A 16,988-nucleotide genomic window follows, 5' to 3' on the forward strand; every position below is an offset into this window, starting at 1 on the left:
TTTGTTGACTTTCTTTTAGTGCCAGGAGGATTAAAATGCTAATTGTGGAGAGTTACATTTCATTGAGAGGCAAATCAATTAGCCAACTCAGTGGTATAAATGACTAGTTAATCAGATTCAAGTCTTCTAGGACCAGGTTAGTATAATAAGGCATCAAGGGATATGAACTGGAGACCCAGACTTCTAACTGCTGCCCCTCTACTCCAGCAGATTACTGACATGCAGACTTGTCTACCCAGTTTGACAGCTTGTCCTATTTTTTAAAAGAACCCTTAATCTGAGTTTTTATGTAAAAAATTTCTGGGTCAAACAAAACCATCTACAGGCCACATGTAGAAGGCCAGTAGTTTATAAATTCTGAAGCTTTCTATTTAGGTGAAGGCAAGGTAATGAGGAAAATCTGAGGATTTGGGGATCTGAAGTTGGGGAAAGTGTCACAAACAAGCAAGAATAGTTTGTTTTAAAAATTAGAGGTATTCTAATAATATTTGGTTGTATGGAGAACAAATGGAAACTTTATGTCAAGATTATTATTTTTTCTTTATCTATAGAATTACTTCTGCAAAAGAGTTAATTCTCTGGGTATCTATTAATAGTGAAATGTATTGAATATTAGGAGAAGAATAGTTCTCTGAGTGAGTGAGAGCATTGACTGGGGCTTGGAAGATCTTTTTATATTATATAGAGATTTGGTAACGAGTTATGGTCTTTATTTTTTTTAAGCTCAGCATTTTCTATTCCTGGAGCACTGCTTTTTCAATCTGTTAATTGCTACCCGTAAAGGAGTAGTGAAACTAATTTAGTAGGTCATTACCACTTTAACAAAAATGAAATAAAGAATAAAAAATGTAAGACTGCAGTTTATGTAGTAAAAGTAAATAGTGTTTCATGAAACTGTTTATTATACGTTTATATAACTTTACTATATATATTTATGTTATGTTTATATAATTTTATTATATATGAAATTATATATGTGTATATAATATATGCCAGATTGCAAAGTAAAAAATATGTTTTATTGATGGTCTCTGTTAAAAATGTGAATGAAAGAGGTTGATTATGGATAGTAAGAAAAACTTCCTGAATTTTCTCTAAAGATGCCTTTCCTCCTTTTTATATGAAGACCAGTAGTTCATTGGCCTTTTGTCAAAATGACCCTGGTGGGCTTCAGCCCCTGAAAATAGTCTTGGGTTACCAGGAATGTAAAAGATACATCGATTGTAATCGAAGAACTCATGTGCCTCCTCTTTAATTTACCATCTTCTCTCTTTTTTTTTTTTCTTTTTTCATAAGTAGATTTAATTTTTTTCCATCAGCCATTTCTAATAATGTATATTGTCATCTAACTTTTTTCTATTATTTTAGCAATTTCAGTTGCTAAATATAATGATAAGATTGTACATTCACAGTACAAAATCATCATAAAGTGGTGGAACAACTGTGCCTTTGCCCCTACCTGTACTTCGATTCCTGGTATCAGCTTTTTTCTCTGTGGTATCCTGGCTCTCTCCATTGGAGAACTGTGTTCAGAAACCAGTTATGGATGGGTGTTATGCATGCTGAGCCTGAGTGGTGATACCCAGTAGCAGTGAGCACATCTAGCACCCATAACTTGGTTTCTATGTACTATTCGTTTGATTGCAGGGCCGGGGCAGAGAAAGTAAAAGCCTGGAGTATCTTGTGCCAGAGAATAAGGAAGTACTCACAGAATGATGGGGACATGTCAAAAGAACACAGAAACTAGCTTGAAGAGGTTACTTCTGGTCAAATTTGGAACAATTTGAGCATCAAAATAAGTGTTAGTAATGGATTATAAAAAAATCATGAGTCCATGGTGATATAAATAAATTAGTGAATAAATTGAGAGTTTAGTAAGGAATGGGATAATTAAATAGTTTCAGAGCACCTCTCCACAAAATACTTAATTACAGAGAAATAGAGTGCCTGCATTGTGGAGAAACCCACAGACACTATCAAATGATCTAAAGTGATAAGTAATAGTACAAATGAAAATTACTTGCTGCCTAACAGGATGTAGTGATAAGAACATGGCATTACTCTATTACAATATTCCTGGCCAGAGATAGACCATCTGAATCAAATTGTGAAGAAACATCAGAGAAACTCAAAAGTGTAGGACATTCTACAAAACAACTGGCCTGTAACATTCTAAAGGATCAAGGCTCTAAAAATCAAGGGGAGACTGAAATACGGTTTCTGCTTGAAGGAGACTGTAGACACATGGCAGTTATATACAACCCACTCTTAACTGAATTCACTATCATGGACATTATGGAAATACTTGGTGATACTTACATGAGGTCTGAGGATTAGAATATAGTAATATATCAATACCCATTACCTGATTTTGATGGCTATATTGTACTACACTTGATCTTAGCCAAAAGGCCGAGAAGCGATTGATGGCTATATTGTTACATAGGAGGAGATTCTTGTTTATAGAAAACATACACTAAAGTATTTGGGTGAAGGTAACTTATCCTCAAATGGTTCAGAGAGCGAAAATGTTTTTATCTCCCCTATAACTTTGTTGTAAGTTTGAGACAGCTTCATAAAGGATGTTTTGACATAGAAGTCTTGTATATTATGAAAGTTTTTATTTTCAGGGCTGTTGCAAAGAAGGTTCATAGTACAATCCAAAAAATTAAGAAGGAGGGGAAGATGTCTGAGTGCTTGTTAAAAGCCTTACTGAACTGTAAAACTTTTGAAGAACTAGAACATGTGGTAAGAAACTCTTTTAATCTTTTAATATAATACCTACCTAAGTATATAATTATATGGATCTTTTTATAGTTATAAAAGATCTGGAAATAAAAAGCTAAAATCATCAGCCACCATTATTTAATTCAACAAGGTGTTTATTCTTTATTCAATAAATATCTGTCAAATGCTTTTTTGTGTTTTCTAAGATAGGTGATACACAGTCCTTGTCTCCAAGGCATTTCCAGTTAAGTGGGGGGCAAATGAAAGTAGGTTATGGAATTGAATTGGGAAGCCTAAGGGGGAATGCTGAGCTGGAGACCTAGCTGTGAGCGTCTTCAGCATGTGGTTGGTATTTATAACCAGGAGAATGGAAGATTTCACTCAGGGAGAGTTTGTGGGTAAGCAGGTCAAGATAGACCATTGAGGAACACTAACTTTTGAAGCACGGGTGGAGGAAGGGTGAGCCGAAGATGGAGACATGGAAAGAGTGGTCAGAGAAATAAGAGGAGAATCAGGAGATGATGACATCTTGGAAGACTAGGGAAGAGAGTCTTAGAAGGAGGTAACGATCAGCAGTTAAGTAAGTAAATGTAGCAGTGAGGCTTGGCAAGGTGAGGACTGAAAGATGTATATTTGGTAATTAGGGGATCATTGTGGTTCTTTGGGTTACGACTTTCAGCAAGGTATGTGGGCAGAGAAGTCTGATGGCTCAGGTTGAGGAGTGAATGTGTCTTAGGCAGTGGAAGCCTTGTGTATTTGCAGCTTTTGGAGGAGCTCCCTTGGGTTGAGGAGAGGGCCTTACAGTTCTTTCTGTCCAGGCACTGAGGTTTTTTTTTTAAATAAATAAATATTCAATATTTACTTAATATATAATGAGAGAGAAAGAGACAGAGTGCAAGCAGGGGAGGGGCAGAGAGAGAGGGGGAGACACAGAATCTGAAGCAGGCTCCAGGCTCTGAGATGTCAGCACAGAGCCTGACGCGGGGCTCGAACTCATGGACCTCGAGATCATGATCTGAGCTGAAGTCAGATGCTTAACCGATTGAGCCACCCAGGTGCCCCCGGCACTGTTTTTGAGATGAGTGAATCCAAATAAATGCCTAATGTCAAGTGTGTAGAAAAGTATAAAGAATCAGATGAGGAACAACCATCTGTGTATAGCTAGTAGTCTCTGGTTAGTATTAATTTGTCTCTGAAGGGTTGAGAAAAGGATGTCTTTAGCCTCCCCATCATGTCTTCTAATTGTGTGTTTTAATTTTAACTTTTGCTTTTTAACACTGAATGGTGTGGTGTATTTTCTGACTTTTTTTTTCCTCCCCCTGCAGTCAGCTCCATATAAAACTGGGAGCAAAGGCACTAAAGCCCAGAGAGCAAAGCAGTTGGGATTAGAAGGAGCAGCCAGGACACTGCTTGAGAATCCAGGGCAGCTCAATCTGCTATCTTACATTAAACCCAACGTAAAAGGTACCAGCTTTACTTCAAGAGATCATCCCTGTTTCTTTTTCTTTTTCTTTTTTTCCAAATTTGAAAACTATGTTAAAAAAATATTTCATTAAGTAATGACTATACAAAAGAATATTATAGCATATAAAGAATAAATAATTCTAATAAAACAGATCCCCATGTACCTCCTGCTTAGCCATCCAGCTTCTTCTTTTGATGAAGTGCCTGTTCTAGTCTTTTGCCCATTTTTATTTTGTGTTGTTGTTTCTCTTTTCTTATTAATTTATAAGTACTTTTTAAGATATTCTTTCTCAGTTATGTGTATTATAAATCTTATCTCCCAGTTTGTAACTTCTCTTTTCACTTTCTTTATGCTGTCTATTAAATAAAAAGAAAATAGAAGATCTTAATTTTATTGTAGTTGAATTATTAATCTTGTCAATTTTGCTAACCTTTTCTTTTAAGATAATTGCTATCTTTTCCTTTTTAAATAATTTTTTCACATCCCAGTGTTATAAAGAATGTCCTATATTATCTTTTAAAATACTCTGTTTCTAAAAAATTATTTAATCACAAAAGTTGTATGTATTCTTTAAAAAGAATTTCAATGATTCTGACATACATGAGTTATAAAGTGAACGCCTGCTTCCACACTTCTACTCTCCAGGTGTAAAGTTTCTTTCTTCTGAAGTGTATCTTCCTCTCCTTTTGTGTGTGTGTGTGCACAAGAGAGAATGAGATGGGAAGAGGGTAAGAGAGAGAATTCTAAGAAAAACCCAAGGAAATTGACAACTGATGCATGTCAGGATACATTGGTTTTATTGACAAAATAAACCCTAGAGTGAGAGCTTTGAGTAAGCACGGCTTTTTTGGGGGAGTGCTCTGAGAGGATGGGATGGGGAGATTGGTGCTCTCCTAATTCCTGCACTCATTCTAGTTTCTTTGGCCTTCTGTTGATTCTTTAGGCTGGGAGACTTAAGTGTCTATAGGGGGCAGTCTCTGATAAGAAATTCCACAGTATGTACTACTACACTGTAGAGAATCCTAGCATACTGTAACCTGTGTTCCTTTTAAACAATTCAGCAGTGTGGGTTTGTTATTAAAAAATTAAGGATGAGTGTCTATAAAACTCCGTATGTCTGTTCACATACAAATACACTTATCTTAATCTCTGTTTTGAAAAAGGCAATAATTAAAAGAAAAAGCAAATTAGTATTATTTGTGTTTAGAGATGGGTTGAAATGAGTAAAAGTGAAGTTTGTTTAATTTTTTTTTAAATTTTTTAATGTTTATTTATTTCTGAGACAGAGAGAGACAGAGCACGAGTTGGGGAGGGGCAGAGAGAGAGGGAGACACAGAATCTGAAGCAGGCTCCAGGCTCTGAGATCTCAGCACAGAGCCCGACACGGGGCTCGAACTCACGGACCATGAGATCACGACGTGAGCCGAAGTCGGATGCTTAACCGACTGAGCTACCCGGGCGCCCCCCCTGTTTACTTTTTTAACGTGTGTTTTTTAGTTAGATTTTCAAATGATTGCAAATTTAATGTTTTAAAAGTAGCTGAGACTGTATAGACAAGCATGAAGGTCAGCCACAGTGGGAACTTTCTTGGCCAGTGATAGTAGGTTTTCTTAGAATCAAATGTTGGAGTTTTCGGAATATCAGATGCATAAAGTTTTGTTGTCTGTTCTTATTTTTCTCTTATGGTCGATTTCTTTTCGTTTTACCCCCTTTGGTACAAAGTTTTCCTTAGTTCACTCATATACTGAATTCCTACTGGATAGGTGTGATAACTGTATCTCTGAGTGGCTATATGTAGTGATGCTCATGGACTACATGGTGATGACACTTGGTGATACTTCTGATAATGCGGATCGGTCAAGGCTTATTGCAGCTAAGGTAGTATTAGCACATGTATTGGACTTCCTGTTTGCTTTATTCCCTTTTTCTTTCACTCTTATCATAAATGTCAAAGAATTACAATTAATTCCAAACAATCTAGGTACTGGTTTTTAAAGTTCGCTTGGAGTGTTCTTTTCTTTGCTCTTTTAGGTCATCTACAGACTCATGATCACCCTCAGATCTCTTATTGTTTCTCTAAAGAAGTATTTTCATCATTCCCATCATTTCTCAAAGAAATGTCTAAGAAACCAGATATTTCAGTGTGAAGTAGAAGACACTTCTTGCCACAGACCAACAAGAATTTGATCTGAATCAGAAACATATAGATGCCACAAATGGAATACATCCTAGAATTTCCAGAATATCCCTGTTTTGTTTACGAAGAGAAGTAGCTGATTGCTCTGTTGTACAGAAGAGGTAGCCTTAGTGCAGAAAAAGTGAAAGAAATGTTGGTCCTTCAGTTTTTGTTAAATTTGTGGAGCTTTGAAGAATCTGTGGCTGGAAAGCTTTCACTACAAGAAAGGAAATAAGATTTTTGGCTCCTGTAGTCCTTATTTTCTCCTGATTTCATTGAGGTGCTAAACTTTGTGGACTTACATTATTCTTGGCTGTATTAAGCCCCAATGACCGAGTCTTTCTGATGGAAGAAGGTGCTTTTTAAAACACACAAAACTCTTTTCCAGTCTTTTCTCTTGAGAGGGCTTATGTAATTTGGATGAGTCCAGTGATTGATAATTTCTACCTCCCACTAAGAACCACTGCTCTAAGAGTTCAAGGCACCTCCCCAGCAGTGTTGGTTTTTTTTTTTTTTTTCCTTAAACTTGAATGAGTATCAGAATTATCTGGGATGCTGTGTAACACAAAAGTCCCAAAGCCTAGGAATCTGTGTTTGTAATAAGTACCTAGTGTGATTGTATTCTGGGGTCCTTAGACTATAAAAACATTGCTCTAGAGCTCTAGCATAATTTTAATTATATAAGATTTATTAATTATAAAAAGTTTACAAATTGTGTTCACCCAAAATGATGGGGGCTTTTCAGAGGTCTTTTGTTATAATAGCAAAATCTATAACTTCCTCTTTCTGTTCTCTCTCATCGATGGTTGTTATTGGAGATGGGTTCCATCTTCACTTTTCACTTATCACCCTGGTATTCTCATTAAACTTTGTGTAATGATGCTGTGAGGTGCTTTGGGACTCCAGGAGTTAGTGCATAGTGACTGGTTTTCTAAGATGAAGACTGATCTAGGGAGATAGCTCACCAAGAACAGACATTTATTGACTGCTTACTGTATGTCACAGCTGTTCTAGGTCCTTTACATATACAGCCTTCTACTTCTCAAAGGTAATTCACTCCTGAAAATCCCCTCATGGGGAAATTCTCTTAAAATGTAAACAGAATTTGTATTAATTTTAATTGTTAAATTCCTTTAAAATAAATGTAGTTACTCAAGATTAGTTATAACAAAACTCAACAACGCATTTCTCTTTGTTAATGACTCCATAAGTCTGTCCTCCTGTTCTCTTCGTCTTTTGTACCTATTACTCATTAAAATTATGCTCTCAGAAAAACCTACTTATGATACTTAGTGCTTGTGTAACTCAAGCTTTAATGCAAGAAAAAAAAGAAGCTTTAATGGAGATAGAACAATTAAGATAGAAGAAACGGAAGAAGGCAATGCAGATGATTTCTCTCAATGTATATAGAAATTGATATCACAGGGGCTATAATGTTCAAGAGTCACTGCTATAAATTAGCAAACCGGAAGCACTTAGAAAGAACATAACGCACCATTGGTAGACAGTTCAACTATGAAATAGATGAACAATCACAAATAGCTCTTGTTTCGTGCTCCTGAGATTTGAGAAATTCAAGTGGGTCATTAAAAATGTGAGTAAACGCCTCAGAAGTCAAAATAAGAATATTAATAAAATTACTATTTGTAAAGGATAATTTTTCTAAGTGGTATGAAATGGTATATCTTAGGTTATGACTCTGTTAATACATATTTCCCATAATACATTTAACCTCTGTAAATACTTCGTGAAGTAGGTACTATTATTTTTGCATTTTTATAGGAAACTGAGGCACAGAGAGGTCAAGTTACTTGCCCAAAGTCAGACATTTGGTAAGTAGTGAACTAGGATTAGACCAGGCAGATGGTTCTAGAGTTGCATTTTTCACCATTAGGTTATATGGTATGTAAAGGTCCTGTATTCTTGCTTTGGAGACTTGTTACTTTTTTTTCAGAGGTAAACTGGTCAGTGCTATGATACTTTTCTGTCTTAAGTTTTTCCGTTTAAGGGTTTATTTTGACTGGAATAAATTTATTGTGATTTAATTATAGATTAAAAAAAAAACAAAAAAACCAATCTGTAGTTCTTGCTTTTGTTTTCCCTCTTACCCATTTCTTAAAGGACTTTCAGCACTCCAGGATATTGAAACGGGAGTGCAGCATATTTTAGCAGACATGATTGCTAAAGACAAAGACACGCTTGACTTCATTCGGAAATTGTGAGTAACTCTTTTATAGAGTTCTCTGCTTTGTGGACTCATGCTGGTAAGGGTCATATGGTTCGTGCTAACACCAGTGTTCATTAAAAACTTTATTTTTGGACTGTTTTTTGGTAGCAGAACTCTTTGTTCAAGCAGCAGAGCCCTAATACATAAAACAGATAAAAGTAAAGTTGCTTTAATTGAATTCTAGGCAGGGCACCTGGAACTCTGCCTGCTCATCCTCCTTACACTGAAACCCCTCAATGGAGAGCTGTGAGGAACAGTTTAAAAACTGTTGTGTGGTTACACAGCGTGTGCTAGAGAGATCCATGTTCATTTAGAGCGGGTGGCATGCTTTGTGAACATATGTGATGTGTGTACTATACGTGTATTATATAATATCATTTAACTTTAATAATAGGTAAAGATAAAAGTGTTGACCTCAAAATGAATTTCAGCTGATGGAGAGAGCAGCTTATCCATGGTATCACAGTCCCAATTTATAAGAGATTAAAACTTCATGACCTAAGCCCTACTTGGGCCTTTGGATTTTATGTCTCATTAAAGAAAGATATCTCAAAACCCTGTTTTAATATATTTTTCAGCTGTGTATCAGCAGACAAGACAGGGTTTTCCAGCAAAAACCTTTATGCTCTTACTCTTTCTCCACATCCCTGGCTGAGTGAGGTGTGCAGAGGAGAGGAAGGGGGAGATGAACCCGTTGACTACCATCGCTTGTCAGGGTTTTTGTTAATCCAAGGGAGAGAACTTTCCTATTTCCTCAGTGGCCCTAGTAGGAATGAGTCAGAGAAGGAGAACTGCCCGGATTTTAATTGTGTTTTTGTAAGTAATTACACTGCTGAATTTGGCCTGTCATTGGAAGCTGTCCCACCACATCCTCTTGTTTCCCTTCTTTTTAGCTTTTACTTGGCTCTGACTGCTTCACTCAGTGGTTAGGAAAGATATCTAGACTAGAATTATCGATCTGGTATCTGTAGATACCAGATGGTATCTGAACTGACATAGGCATTTTATAGGAGGATTGATATACACATAGCTCTGGAGGACCTATGCTAGCATGAATGGGCAGAGTCCTCTTTTGACGGGTCAGTACATTTTTATAGTTGGGCATCATTTAAAAATTTTTCATTTGGTAATGGCTTAAGTTTTTGCTAACGTTATTTCCATAAAAGGTGTTTCTTTACTAAGGCATAGTAATAACTATGCCTTAACTTTTTTTTTGTTAATTTTACATTAATAAAATGTATTTGTAACTGCTTGTTTTGTGCATATTTATCTGAACAGGTGCCAAAATAGGTATATTTGCATCCAGTCATCTCTGGCGAAGGTGTCCTCAAAAAAAGTAAATGAGAAAGACGTTGATAAGTTTCTGCTCTACCAGAATTTTTCATGCAACATAAGAAACATCCAACATCATCAGGTAAATAAGGAAACTGCTTATCCATGCTGATAGTAATAATAATGATGATACTTTGAATTTGCCTACTACTTTGGTTTTTAAGGAATTAAAGTTTTTAAGGCAACCATTTTTTTTTTCATATAAATTCTTACAATATTGTCATATCCTTCCCATTTCAAAATGGGGTAACTCAAGACCCAGAAAAGTTGCTAACATTGAGAATTATTAGTAGGGCTGACAATACACTACTTCAGATATTTTGACTTTCTGGCTGGTGATCTTTTGTATTAGACTTTGCTTCTCAGTGTGCTTGGATTTGAGCTCAATTCTGGATCTTTTTCATATGACATACAAATTAGAGGTATTCTGATTTAGAATAAAGTATGAGAGATCTCACTTAGTTGTATAAACATAGTTGTTTTATCTCAGTGTTTTAATTTCATTTTTCAGTTTACTGATTTTTTTCCTAATTGTAGTCATAGGTTGTCTCTACAGTGTATAAAGTGGCTTTTATGTCACATAGGGGAAAAAAAGATTATTTACAAACTGAAATTTTAATTACTGTTTTTTTACCTATGTAGCTACTTTTACCAGTGTTCTTTATTTCTTTGCATACTTTTGAGTTATTGTCCAGTGTCTTTTCATTTCTGCCTAAAGTAATTCCTGTAACAATTAAATGTAGGGCTGGTCTATTAGTGACAGACTCCTTCAGTTTTTGTTCATCTGTAAGGTCTTAATTTCTCTTTCTTTTTTAAAATATGTTTTTAATTGTGATAAAATACATGTAACATATGTGTTTAACTTATAATTTTACCATCCTGGTTTTTTTTTTTAACTTTTTTTTTTTAATGTTTATTTATTTTTGAGACAGAGACAGAGCATGAACGGGGGAGGGTCAGAGAGAGAGGGAGATACAGTATTTGAAGCAGGCTCCAGGCTCCGAGCTGTCAGCACAGAGCCAGATGCAGGGCTCGAACTCACGGACCGTGAGATCATGACCTGAGCCAAAGTCGAAAGCTCAACCGACTCAGCCACCCAGGCGCTCCATTTACCATCCTGTTTTTAAATGTACAGTTCGGTATTGTTAAGTATATTCACATTGTTGTACAGCCAATCTCCAGACCTTTTTCAGGATATAGAATTCGTGGTTGACATTTTTTTTTCAGCAGTTTGAAGTTATCATCCCACCGTCTTTTGGCTTCCATAGTTTTGATGAAGAATCAGCTGTTGATCTTACTGAATCCTTAACACATAATGAATTACTTCTCTTACTTCGAGGATTCTCTGGCTTTAGGTTTGGACAGTTTGATTATAATGTGTCTCACTGTGGATCTCTTTGAGTTTATCCCTCTTGGGATTTATTATGATTCTTGGGTGTGTTGATGAATGTTTTTTTATCAAAACTGGGAAATTTGGGGCCATTATTTCTTCAAATATTCTTTCTGCCTCTCTCTTCTCTCCTGGGTCTCCTGTTATATGTATGTTGGTATACTCGATGGTGTCCCATAGGTCTCTCAGACTCTGTTTATTTGTTTATTTTTCTTCTCAGACTTCATAAATCACAATTGACCTATCTTCAAGTTTGCTGATGAAATTCTGCTTCCACTTGCTCAAATTAACTATTGAACCCTTTTAGTAAATTTTTCATTTCAGTCATTGTAGTTCTTGGCTCAGAATTTCTATTTGGTTTCTTCTTATAATTCTCAACTCTATTTATATTCTGTTTTTGTTGAGACTGCATTCTCTTAATTCCCTTTAGGTCTCTGTCCATGATTTCCTTGAACTTGAGCATATTTAAAACAGTGGTCTAATTAAGACTAATGTCTGAGCTTCTTCAGGGATAGTTTCTGTCAGTTTCTTTTTTTTCCCCTGTAAATGGGTCATACTTTACTGTTTCTTTGTATGCCTTGTGGTTTTATGTTAAAAACTTGACATTCTGAGTGTTATACATTGCCAACACTGAAAATCAGATCTTCCCCCCACCCCCATCCTTGGTATATGTTGCTGCTACCTTTGGTGGGGAGGTTTGTTGATTTTTTTTTGTTTAGTGCCTTCTGAATTATTTTGAAACATCTGTATTCATCTTTGTCATGTGTGACCACTGACATTTCTTCCATTAGCTTTGTGGACAGCTAGTTATTTGACAGAGGTTTTCTTAATGCCTGGAGCCAAAACAAAAAACAAACTCTCCCCAGTTCTTGCAGATTGGCTGTGTGTGGGTAGTCCTTCAACATTGGCCTAGAAAGGCTGTTTACACCTCTGCCTTAGCTTTCACTTCCTGTTTGCATGGAGCCCAAAGGTCCGTCAAAGGTGAAAGCTTAAGGTCTTTCCAGAGTGTGTGTCTTGTCCCAAGCATGCACGCAGATTCCCGGATTCTCTAATCTATGCAGGAACTTTACAAAGACTCTTTCCCCTTTAGTATCTAATTTTCAAGCCTCTTTTTCATTGAGGTTTTTTTGACGTTTGTTAGTTGCCCTGACTGTAAACCCTACATCTACTGTTAGCCCTCACCCCTCAACACTGTGGCACAATCATTTGCCTTTAAATACTTCTAACAAATGCCACTCAGGAAACGGCTTCTGTCCTGGGGAAGCTCTGAGGCAAAACAAAGGCCAGCCCTTGAGTCTGTCCTTCAGGGAGCCATCAAACAGGTCAAAACACAAGATCACAAATATTTGAGACGATGATCCATGTCGCTCCCTCTGGCCCTAGCAACCTGCCCTAGGAATGAGGCTGTTATCTTCATGGCCACTGCTCATCTACAGAGCGGAGGAGAGCAAATGGTAAGTTCAAAGTGCTCTTTTACCAAGATTCTGTGGCTTCTTGTTTCTTTAAGTGTTCCTCTGGTTGTTATAAGCTTTTTACTAGGGTCCAGAGTTCTGAAAAAGTTGATTCTGATAGTTTTTGCCAGCTTATTACTGTTGTAGTAGGATGGACTTTTGGAGTTCCCTACTCTACCATGTTAGTGATGTCTTATGTAACAGCATCTTTAAAGTGTGATATGTAGTCCCCTTGCTCTATTCCAAAACCAGAATGTGGCTTTAACATTATAAAGTGTTCTTCTTTACCTCCTTTAATGGTTTTTAGCTTGAAGTCTGCATTGGTATCAGGATTGCAACCTGTATTTTCTTTCTTTTTTAAAAATTTTTTAATGTTTATTGTTGAGCAAGAGAGAAGGAGGGACAGAGAGAGAGAGGGGGAGACAGAGGATCTGAGACAGACTCTGCACTGATGCAGGGAGCCTGATGTAGGGTTTGAGCTCACAAACTGCGAGATCATGACCTGAGCCGAAGTCAGACACTCAACCAACTGAGCCACCCAGGCTCCCCGCAACCTGTATTTTTTAATGGATATTGATTCCATTTTAATCTTAGCCCTACAGTTATATGAAATGCCTGGCCTTAGTCCTTTTGCCAAAACTTTCCAGTCCTCTTTTGGGTGAAGCTTATTCTCTAGTCGAATAGAGAGTTGGCAAAGTTTTTCTGTAGAGGACCAGAGAATAAATGTTTTAGATTTTCTGAGCCAGGTGGGTTTTCTGGCAATTACACAACTGTCATTGCAGCATGAAAGCGGTCATAGATAATACACAAATGAGTGAGCATGGTTGTGTTTTAATAAAATTCTATTTATGAAAACAGGTGTTATCTGGATTTGTCCCATGGACCATAATTTACTGACCGCTACTCTTCTGTATTTTTCAAGGATGGCATATATGAACAGTATTTTCTGAGTTCTAACACATTCACAATTGTTTCCTCTGGGCTTGATACATAGACAGCTTGGATCAGTATATTTTTTGTTTTCACTTTCTTCCCTTAACTTTCTTAAATATGTTGCTCTGCTGTTGTCTTGCTTTGTATGTTGTTTTAGAGAAATCAGATGGCAATCTAGTTCTGGTTCCTAGAAATGCCATAGATGTAGGTCCTGTGTTATTTTATTTTAATTAAGGTTTTATTTTATTTTACTTATTTATTTTTAATTTTTATTTATCTTTGAGACAGAGAGAGAGAGAGAGAGAGAGAGAGAGTGACAGAGTGCGAGCAGGGGAAAGACAGAGAGAGAGGGAGACACAGAATCCAAAGCAGGTTCCAGGCTCTGAGCTGTCAGCACAGAGCCTGACATGGGACTCAAACTCACAAACCACAAGATCATGACCTGAGTGAAGCTGGACGCTTAACTGACTGAGCCACCCAGGCGCTCCTTATTTTATTTTTAAATGGTTATGTATTTATTTTGAGAGAGAGTGATTGCATGTGAGTGGGGGATGATCAGGGAGAGAGGGAGAGAGAGAATTCCAAGCAGAACCTGATGCAGGGCTCTATCTCACCACGGTGAGATGATGACCTGAGCAAAAATCAAGAGTTGGGTATTTAACTGACTGAGCCAGTCAGGTGTCCCTCTTTATTAAGGTTTTATAGGAAGATGAAGGGGAGATTTGGAATCAAGAGATTGCCAGTTTCTCCAAACTTGGAAGTGCTCACTATAAACATTTTTAAAATTGAGTTTTTTCTTCCATCTGCATTTTACTGTTAAAAGAGAGGATAATGAAAAGATTAGAGTACATTACTTTTTGTGAGATATTTCTCATCATAACAGCTGTTAATTTTTGTAATTTACGATGATACAGATGTGAAAAGGTGTTTTTTTGGTGTAGGGGTAACATGGAGAGTTGTCAATTATCCTACAAATTTTTCTTGAACACTTATTTTATATCAGTTCCTACTTGGAGTGTAGAGGTGACATGGTCTTTGCTCTTGTTGTAAGTATTATTTATATGTTCTAGATCTAACTCTTTTATGTGATAACCGATTTGTAAAACTTTTCTTCCATGTTATGTGTTCTTTTCACTTTCTTTTTTATTTTTAATTTTTTTAATGTTTATTTATTTTTGAGAGAGACCACATGAGTGGGGAGGGGCAGGGAGAGGGAGACACAGAATCCGAAATAGGCTCCAGGCTCTGAGTGTCAGCACAGAGCCCCACGTGGGGCCCTAGCCCACGAACCGTGAGATCATGACCTGAGCCAAAGTTGGACGCTTAACTGACTGGCCACCCAGGCGCCCCTCTTTTCACTTTCTTAATTGTATCCTTTGAGGTATAATGTTATTGAAGTCCAGTCTATTTACTTTTTTCCTTTAGTGATTGTTCATGTAGTATTATATCTAAAACCTTACCTAGTTCATGGTCACAAGGATTTTCTCTTATATTTTCTTCTAAGAGTTTTATAGCTTTAGTTGTTATGTTAAGGTCTAAGATCAGTTTTGAACAATTTTTGTGTATGATGTGAGGAAGGCGACCAGCTTCATTTTTTTTGCAGTCAAATACCGTACCCCTGTAGCTTCATTCTTTTGAACATAGCTATCCAGTTGTCTGGGCGTCACTTGTTGAAAAGACTGTATTTTCCCCAATGAACTGTCTTGGCATCCTTGTTGAAAATCAGTTAATTCTGGGCATATGCATTTATTTCTAAACTCTTTTAATTTTATTCCACTAAGCTATGTATCTATCCTTATGCCTGTACCACACAGTTGTGATTACTGTTAGCTTTGTATTAAGTTCTGAAATCAGAAGGTGGGAGTCCTCCAACTTTGTTCTTCTTTTTCAAGGTTGACTCTGGGTTGCTTGAACTTCTATATGAATTGTAGAATTAGTTTGTCAGTTTCTGGAGAGAAGCTAGCTGGGATTTGATAGGTGTGCATTGAATCTGTAAATCAATTTGGGGAGTATTGCCATCTTAGCAATATTAAGCCTCTGGTTCATGAACATGGGATGTTTTTCCATTTCTTCAATTTCTTTTAACAATGTTTTGTAGTTCTCAGAGTTTACATTTTGCATGTCCTTTGTTAAATTTATTCCTAAGTATTTTATTCCTTTTGTTGCTATGGTAAATGGAATTAAAAAAAATACTTACTTTCAGAATGCTTACTGCTAGTGTGTAGAAATCCTGCTGAACTCTTTTTTAGTTCTGATAGCTTTATGGTGAATCCCTTAGGGTTTTCCATATATAAGATCATATTATCTGCAAATAGATATATTTCTTTCTTTTCAATTTAGGTGTCTTCTTTTTCTTTTTCTTGCCTAATTACTCTGGCTAGAACCTCCAGTACAATGTTGAAAATAGAAGTGGCAAGAGTAGACCCTTGTAATCTTAGAGGGAAGGCATCCAGTCTTTCACCATTAAATATGATGTTATCTGTGGAGTTTTTGTATGTGATTTTTATAGCATTGAAGAAGTTGCCTTCTATTTCTAATTTGTAGAGTGTTTTTATCATGAACAAAGCTGGAATTTTGTCAGATATTCTTTCTGCATATATTATGTAGGAAGATAATTGTGTAATTTTTGTTTTTTATTTTATGGGTATCACGTATTATGCTAGTTGATTTTTGGGTGTTAAAGCAACTTTGCATTCCTGGAATAAATCCCTTTTGATCCTGGTGTGTAATCCTTTTTATATATTTATGAATTTGGTTTACTACTTTTTTATTGAGTATTTTCATGTCTATATTCATAAGAGATAATGATCTTTATTTTTTTCTTGCAATGTTCTTGTCTGGTTTGGGTATCAGGGTAAATAGAGTTGGGAAGTTTTCTATGGTATATTTTGGAAGGGTTTGTGAAGAATTGGTATTAATTCTTTAAATGTTTGGTAGAATTCTGTGGTGAAGCTATTTGGGCCTGGACATTTTCTTGTGGGAAAATTTTAAATTGCTAATTCAGTCTTTACTTAATTTAGATCTTTTTGGATTTTCTGTTTTTATTTTACTGTTTGGCAGTCTGTCTTTTTAAGAATTTTTTTCATTTTATTTATGTGATGTAATTTGACGTGCAGTTGTTCATAGTATTCTGTTATGATCTTTTTTATTTCTCTAATTTCAATAGTAATGGCCCCCCCTTATTTTTGATTTTGGTAATTGGAATGCTTCCTCCCTTGTTTCTTGGTCTAATAAAAGGTTTGTTAATTTTGTGACATTTTCAGAGAACCAACTTTTGGTTTTGCTAG

The 16,988-nt window shown here is 36.3% G+C and overlaps 1 protein-coding gene and 1 pseudogene across 13 annotated transcripts in view; one reads left to right on the plus strand and one right to left on the minus strand.

Annotated features, from left to right (window-relative positions):
• The window catches only part of SRBD1 (S1 RNA binding domain 1), a 400,072-nt gene that overhangs the window by 27,572 nt on the left and 355,512 nt on the right, over positions 1-16,988 (plus strand). For all 13 annotated transcript variants that reach the window (XR_009248665.1, XR_009248664.1, XR_009248667.1 and 10 more), the window contains exons 6-9: positions 2,631-2,748; positions 4,053-4,191; positions 8,490-8,586; positions 9,874-10,009. Coding sequence is in view for 6 of the 13 variants with exons in the window: in XM_058684229.1 (XP_058540212.1) it covers positions 2,631-2,748; positions 4,053-4,191; positions 8,490-8,586; positions 9,874-10,009 (490 nt within the window). In the remaining 7 variants the exon portion in view is untranslated. The remainder of the gene's footprint in view (positions 1-2,630; positions 2,749-4,052; positions 4,192-8,489; positions 8,587-9,873; positions 10,010-16,988) is intronic.
• LOC131486480 (U2 spliceosomal RNA) lies at positions 2,320-2,424 on the minus strand (annotated as a pseudogene).

This window comes from Neofelis nebulosa, chromosome 9 (genome assembly GCF_028018385.1).
Source record: "Neofelis nebulosa isolate mNeoNeb1 chromosome 9, mNeoNeb1.pri, whole genome shotgun sequence".
In the NCBI taxonomy this organism is placed as follows: domain Eukaryota; kingdom Metazoa; phylum Chordata; class Mammalia; order Carnivora; family Felidae; genus Neofelis; species Neofelis nebulosa.